General features: G+C 68.0%; 1 protein-coding gene across 1 annotated transcript in view; it reads left to right on the top strand.

The window, feature by feature from the left end:
• GREB1 (growth regulation by estrogen in breast cancer 1) overlaps positions 1 to 7,531 on the top strand; it is a 63,304-nt gene that overhangs the window by 19,235 nt on the left and 36,538 nt on the right. The window contains 4 exon segments of the mRNA XM_012727364.1: positions 345 to 464; positions 1,389 to 1,565; positions 6,137 to 6,319; positions 7,409 to 7,531. Coding sequence (XP_012582818.1) covers positions 345 to 464; positions 1,389 to 1,565; positions 6,137 to 6,319; positions 7,409 to 7,531 — 603 coding nt within the window.

Raw genomic sequence — 7,531 nt, 5'->3', positions numbered from 1 at the left:
ACGGGCCTCAGCTTCCCGCTGAGAAATGGCCCCTCGCCAGGGTGCCCGGCACAACGGTTTCCAGGGTGCCCGGTGCGAGCATTTTTGGCGTGCCCCCTAGGTGCGGGCTTCGGGCTCCGTCTTGCCCTCCGGCGAGGCGCACCCCGAGGCCGGGGGCTGGCGTGGGGGCGCCGAGGAGTGAGCCCGGCCAGGCTGGGCCAGGCTGAGCGGGTCCGAGCCCGCGGGGCCTCCGGCCCCAGGAAAGAAGGGCCCGAAGCAGGCGCGGCGTGGGGGGCCTCCGATGAGCCGGGGACGCTGAAGCAAGGGGGGCCGGTGGCCTGAGTCTTCACCGCTTCCCTGCCCAGGTGGGAGCCGGGGAGACAATGAGGAAGAGGAGGAAGAGGCAGACGGTGCGCTGGAGCCTCACGGCCCCGCCAACCCCTACCAGATGCACCCCCCGCCCGAGGGGTGCTGCACCGCCGACGGTGAGTGTCCCCGGGGGAGCCCCGTGCCTTCGTTACCCCCTGAGCCGCCCCGGGTGCCATGCATGCCCTCTGGAACCTTCTGGGCTCCACCAGGCTCCCTGCCCCGCCTGCTGCCTGGACGGCCGAGCTGGACCCGGTCGGGACCCGGTCGGGACCCAGCGGCGCTCACTCACCTGCCCGGGCAGTCTGAAGGGGAGGGCGTGTTCCCAGCGGGCTCTGCAACCCTGTGTGGACCGCGGAGCTGGCCAGGGGCCTGACCGCTCACGTCTCGGGGGTCGCAGTGGCGAGGGTGAGGGGCACTCCCGGAGCAGTCGGCTCCGCCCACTGCGGTCTGCCACTGTGGGGCCCGGAGCTGAGGACTGGCCACATGGTAAAGCCCTTCCACGGGGCTTCGAGGAGGAGGGAAGGGCCCCGGGAGGAGGAGGCAGGAGAGCGACAAACGGCAATCTTTAAATTTCAGCTAGCATGAGATGCGCTTTTATTTTAAGACTTATTTATTTATGCACACAAGAGCTGGGGGGCCGGCCAGAGATGTGGGGGTTGAGAGGATTCACCGGAGACAGAGCGGGGAGCAGGAGAGGCGGATCCACTGAAAGCCAGGGCTGAGGGGAGCAGGGGGGAGAGAGGAGGGTTCTGCTGTGCCGGGGTGGGGCGGGGGGTGTCCAACTGCTGCTGAAGCAGCTGGCAGCAGCTTGATAGCGCTGACTGACCCCTGCGCCCAAGGGAGGCCCTGGATAATCTTTCTAAAAGGTGGACAGCAGCATAGGTGGCGTGTGCATGCCACACGGAGAATTCCTCCCCGTCCTCAAGCACGGCGGCAGGACCGGCCCTGTCCGGGGCGAAGGCTGCCCCCCCCCAGATCCAGAGCGTCCTTCTGGGCTCCGAGGTCTGCGCGGGGCGCGCTGACCCTGCCTGCTCCTCCAGGCTTCTGCCAGGCGGGCAAGGACCTGCGTCTGGCCTCCATTTCCAGCGAGCCCCTCGAGGTGCCGGCCGGCTTCCTCCTGGTGGGGGCCAAGTCGCCCAGCCTGCCGGACCACCTGCTGGTGTGCGCCGTGGACCAGCGGTTCCTGCCGGACGACAACGGCCACAACGCTCTCCTGGGTGAGCCGCTCCGTGTCCGCGGGTGCGCGTGGGCGGGAGAGGGAAGACGGGGGCGGGCAGGGGCCCCGGGGCCCCCCAGCCGCCACACCCGCCGACGTCTTCGGTGGACGCTGGATTGGCGCGGGGGCTTCCCGCTTGCAGGTGGAAAGCCTGGCTGGCCTGGCCAGCGCCCTCCCCTCCCAGGGGCCCCTGCCCCTAGCCCGAGGCGGGAGCTTGCCCGAGGGCGCAGCCACCCACCCAGCCGGTGCTCACTCAGGCTCCTGCTCCAAACCCCAGCCTTGACCCCGCCCGTCCTGGTCAAGGTCAGCCAAGGGCGGGCTCTGCCCTGTCAAGGACTCCGGGCCGGACACCGGGCTGCACTCAGCCTCGAGGCCGCTCCTGGTTCCCGCATCTCAGGCCTCTGCTGGGTTCTCGCTGTGCCAGACCTGCGCTCAGCCGTGCCGAGCAGACGCCAGCTTTGGATGCAGAGCCCAGAGGCCGGTTGCTGGGCCCTGTCGCCCACAGGGACCCCCGGGCCTCGCCGGCCTCCTGTACTGGGCAGGTGCTGGGTCCTCGTCTCTCAGCCTGGTGTCCGGGGGAGGCTGGCGGGCGTCTCGGTGGCTGATGACCATCTGTCTCCTTCAGACACAGAGCAGCCTTCTCTGGGACCGGGTGTGTGCGACCGGAGGGGAAGCTCTCCGTTAGAACCCCGCCGTTTCTTCTGTGCGCACAAACACCCTGTTTAGCGCTGATCAGGCCCTAAAGCTGGTGGGCAGACGCGCTTCAGCGGGTGTTTCTGGAGCACAGCTGATGCAGGGTGCAGGACGGGGTGCAGAGGGACCCGGGAGGACGGTCCTGGGGCAGAAGCAGCCAGGGGCGAGGCTGCGTGGGCACACAGGTGAACGCCCGGTGGGGGCGGGGCGGCCCTGCCCAGGGAGCCCCGCTTGCTAACACTGGCTCCTGAAGACACAGATAATCCCTGAGAACTCACTCAGCGCCTGGTCTGGTCGAGTGGCCCGGGCGGCCGCCGGGGAGGAAGCGGCTGTGCCTGGCGTCCTGGCTGGCGTTTGATCTGGTGGGGGGCTGGGCAGGGGGTGCCTGGCCTGAATTCCACCACTTTGTGACTGTAAATGAATTGGAGGGTAGTAAATCAAGGGGGGTCTGCTCCTGAGATGTGGAGACCAGAATCTGTAGCTCATTCACGGGCCTCAGGCAGGGAGCCGGGAGGAAGTGGCGTCTGGTAATTGCTCGCCAAAAGCCATCGGAGGGGGTGACCAGGGAGGCTGGTAATAACCTCCACTTTCTTCTTTACAATAACTTTATGCCCTCAGCTTGCACACTTAGCACTGTTTAGGTTTCCTGCAATTAACCCCAGGGCTGCACAGGAGACGGTCTGGCCCTGCAGGCGCCGGGCGGGCCGCCTAGTGACCTGGGCTGGGGCTCCCTGACTCGGGGTCCTCTCTGCCCCAGAATTTGCCTTTTAGAGAGTCTGGGGTTAGTGACGTAGGCGCCACAGTGGAAGGATGGAAATCGAGGTGCTGCCGTTGGTGATTCCTCTGAGTGGGCCAGCAGCCCCCCGAGGGGGCGTTTCTCGACGGGACCCCACGAGCCGCCCGGCCCCACCCATGGTCAGGCCCCCCTGAAGGTGTAAGCCCAGCCTGAAGGAGGCCCCCGGGGAGCGGTGTCCTCGGTGTCCTCGGCCCCCTGCCGCCAGGCTGGCCCACACCACGCTTAGTGGGCATTTGCCCAAGGTCCAGGCGGGGGCGATGGACTCTCTTTCCCAGCCGTCGGGTCACACTTGCCGGGACTGTGATGGGCTTGATGAGGTCCAGCGGGGAGAAGGGGGCTGCTGCCCATCGGCCCTGGTGGCCGGTTTTCTCTTCCCTTCAGCGTCCTGGGGTCCGGAGTGAGCGTCCAGTGTGCATGGTCCGGGGACCGGGCTAGACTGGGGGCTCCCCTCTCCCGTGCCACAGAGAAGTGGAGGGTCCTTTTATCCCAAGTCGCCGTTCCTTTTGGGGGGGCTTGGCGGAGGGGCCTCAGCTCCCCGGGAGGCTCCGAGGTCGAGGGCCGGTGACCCAGCAGGCAGCTCCCACCTCCTCCAGCTCTGATTTAGGCCCCGCCTGCCCCAGCCCCCACCTGGCCTCCTGCCCCTGCCTGGGCCCCATCCTGGAGGAGGCGCTTCCCTGGCGCGGGGCTCCCCTCTGGGAAGGGGGCTCAGCCCGCTGTCTGCCGTCCTCAGGCTCAGCCCCTCTGCGCAGGCTGCCGGCCACATACTTTGTCCCCCTGCAGCGGCGTGGGCTGTGCTCTGCGGGTTCAGCTGCCGCTCACAGCGCCGCTCAGGCTTGCACTTCCTCGCGCAGGACGGGGGCACGGCCGCCCCCCACCCCGGGAGGCCGCGTGGGCCGTGGCGCCGGGCGGGGGCCGCCGTGGGCTGCAGCCAGAGGAGACACTGGCGGTGATGGCGCCAGCACCGCCCTGAGTGCAGGGACACCCCGCCTCCAGTGAGGAGTCACCCCAACAAGCCCGGGGCGCCTCGCGGCCTCCTGCAGCCTGTGCTCAGAGACGCCCCGGCCCCAAGGCCACAGTTCTCGGGGGGCAGAGGCCCGTTGTGGGAAGGGCGGCCGCAGCGGCCTGCGCAGAACCCCCGGGCACCCGTGGCCCCGTGACCCCCTGTCCCTCGCGCACCTTCTCCCCGCCCCTGGGGCAGGACCTCTGGGGGCTCTCAGTGGCCCCTGGGCCGCCTTCGCTCAGGCCCGGTCGGAGCAGGGCCGAGCGGAACCCCGGGTCCTCACTTCGGCGTCCGGCCCCCTGGACAGCCCCAGGCTGTCCGTGCCGTCAGCCGGCTGAGCGCCAGGGCCGGCCGGCCGTCAGGGGCTCGCGGGGGCCTTAGCCGTTTGCCGGGCGCAGAGAGAATGGGCTTCTGGGAGCCAGGCCAACCTGGCCCTTGTTGGTCCTCATTTCTGTTTTTTATTTTTAGCGCCGTACGCGTCTTTTTTTTTTTTTTTTTTGAGATTATTTATGCACACAAGACCTGGGGTACAGGCCAGAGGCGTGGTGGGGGTGAGAGGGCTCCGCAGAGACAGAGCGGGAGCAGAGTAGGCGGCGGCCGAAGTGCACCGCGGGGGGAGCGCGGGAGCCCGGGGAGGTCTGCCGCGCCCTGCCGGTGGCCCTGGGGCTGCTGCAGACGGCTTCTGAGCGCTGCGCTTTGAGCCGCTGCGCCGCCGAGGCCCTGTCGCTCTGATTTCTAAGACCTTTTAAGAAATGTCTACTGGGGCCTCCCTGCTGGGCTTAAAGCGCAGCACTGAGAAGCCGAAGCCGCTGCAGCGCGAGTTCGATCCCCGCCTGCCCCGGAGCTGACCCACGGGGCGCGGCAGACCCCTCCTGACCGCCCGCGGCTCCCTCAGCAGTGGACTTCGTCCATCTGCCTGTTCTGCTCCCCACTCTGTCTCTGGGAAGCCTCTCAGCCCCCTCACTTCTGGCCTGTACCCCAGTTCTGTGTGCATCAATAAATAAATCTTAAAAAAAAAAAGTGGGTTTCACTCAGGCATCCGGCAGGCCTGTGGCTTCGGCCACGCCGCGGCCACGCCGCGGAGACGCCTCCTCCCCCGCCTCTGCCACCGAGCGAGCCTCGCCCGGGGTCTCCCGGGGTTAGCGGCGCCCATGCCTGGCGCGCGGGCCTCCGTCTGTGAACGTGTGTGCTCGCTTGCAAGCTGGAGAATGTGATGAATAGCTTAGTCTCGGCCTCGGGGCCTCCCCAGCCTGCAGGCCTTGCGGTGGGGTGGGGTGGGGGGCAGCCAAGGCCTGAGGAAGGACTGGCTGGGCGCTGGGAGGCGGGCGGCTGGGGGGGCCGGTCACGGCGCCCCTGGACCCGCAGTCCCAGCAGCGCGGCTTGAGCAGACGCTCCCGGCCCTGAGGCGCCGTCAGGACTTGATGCCCCAGGGGCGGTGGCGGTGTCCCTGGCGGAGCTGGGTGGGGCGGCCCCGGTCAGCCCCGCAAGGCCGCGTGACGCCCGGCTAGCGCGCATCTCCGTGGCGGGGTCCAGAGCCCTAGCCCACGTGTGCAGATTCTCCCAGCGGACCCACTGGCTTGGCTCCAGGGTGGAGTGCTCCAGAGGGCACCCACGGGCCCAGTGTCCACGGGCTAGCTGCTTCCAGATTCTGTCGCTGGCCAGCGGCGGGGCGGTGGGGCATCGTCACGGCAGGTCGCAGCGGCGGAGACGCTTGAACCCTCCACGTGACCAGGGCTGCACGCGTCTCTGGTCAAGGCTTCAAGGCCCTGAAGCCGTCAGTCTTCCCCGACTGAGGCTTTGCCCTCCACTCCGGTCAAGGTCATCCTGACCCCTAGCCCCGGAGATGACGGGTGCTCCCGGCCCCAGGCCGTTCTGGATGAACTGCGTGTTACATGCTTTTCACAGGCAGCAATGTTCAGTGATGATTATTTTACGCCAAGAATTACGCCAGTTCTGATGACACGCGGCGAGGGCAGTCAGATCCCGCTGTCCTCACCCTGGGAGCAGCCACCGGGGCTCACGTGTGGGGGGGAGGCTGGAGGGGGCACCCCTGGGCCCGGCCGACCTGGGGCTCCCCCTGCAGGTTTCTCTGGGAACTGCGTCGGCTGCGGGAAGAAGGGCTTCTGCTACTTCACCGAGTTCTCCAACCACATCAACCTGAAGCTGACCACCCAGCCCAAGAAGCAGAAGCACCTGAAGTGTTACCTGGTCCGCAACGCCCAGGGGGCCCTCACGCAGGGGCCCCTCATCTGTTGGAAGGGCTCAGGTGAGCGGCTCAGCTTCCGTGTGTGAGAGAGAAGGGTGTGTGTGTGTGTGTGTGGGAAGCTGGGTCAGCGCAGGGGCGCCGTGCACAGGGGTGGGTGAAGCGGGTGTCCTCCGAGCGGGGAGCGTGCCCCCACTCAGGGGAGGCCACTCTGCCAGCGGCAGCCCCCTGGACCGGGCCCTGTTGTGTTATCGGTCTGTAACGTCACCTCCTGGTTGCATTCAGCATTGAAAAGTGACAGCCCCCCATGTCCCCCCACTTCTGGGGCCAAGAATGTGGGACTGAGCGCCAGGTGTGGAGCCAGTTCTCATGGTCCCGCCCAGTGGACAGAGGCCAGCGACACTGCCGCACACCCCGCCATGTGGGGTCGGCCATGTCCAGGCTGAGACCCGGGCTGAGTGACGCCCCCGCCCCGCCCTCCCTGCCCTCAGCCTCGGCAGGAGGACAGGGCTGCCTCCGCCCCCGTGGCTCTTGGCCCGTCCCCCTTGACCTTGGTGGAGGGACAGTCCTTGCTCGGCTGTCAGCACGCGGACCGGGGCCCCGGCCTTTGGTCCCTGCCTGTTGAGTCGGTCTTGGGGTGCCGCTGGTGGGTTCCGAGGGAGGAGGCCGGACCTGCGGGAGGCTGGTCCTGGTGCACCGGCTGTCACTCTTCTTCCGCTCTGTCTGCTGGAGCTCCACGTGTCCGGCCACTCCTGTGCCTGGCCGGCAGGGCGTGGTCACCGCGGGGCTCGCCGAGTGCTCACCTCTTCCTGTGAGCAGGTTCCTCACAGCTCAGACCTGCGAGCCAGACGCGCTCCTTCCCTTGGGATCGCTGGGTGGCTCATTTGTATAAGCTGTTTTTCTCTCTTTCCAAAATGCTCCAGACAGAATGTCCCTCTCCCGACAGCTGTCCATCTGGCTGACCACCACCCGCCCCTGCATGAGGCCCAGGGGGTCCTCACCCCTCTACCCCTCCCCCTGCGCCCGCAGTCCCCGGAGCCGGGCCTGGGTGGTCCTCTCTGCCTCAGGCTCTGCCGTGGGCAGACCCAGTCTGGGAGGTCGGTGGCGAGATTGGCGGACACCAGGGGGATCCTGTGCGTTTTGCCCCCCCAGAGTTCAGAAGCCGGCAGGCCTCCGCCAGCACCTGTCCCAGCGCTCTCTTGCCGCCCCTGGAGAGCCCGGCGCCTCTGGCAGCCTTCCCGGGTGAGCCCGCCCTGGCCAACCCCGGCGTCCCCG

Source organism: Condylura cristata, unplaced genomic scaffold (genome assembly GCF_000260355.1).
Source record: "Condylura cristata isolate star-nosed mole 26May11 unplaced genomic scaffold, ConCri1.0 scaffold00020, whole genome shotgun sequence".
NCBI classification, from domain to species: Eukaryota; Metazoa; Chordata; class Mammalia; order Eulipotyphla; family Talpidae; genus Condylura; species Condylura cristata.
The sequence above is the reverse complement of the archived record's forward strand: the minus strand, read 5'-3'. Positions and strand labels throughout refer to the sequence as shown.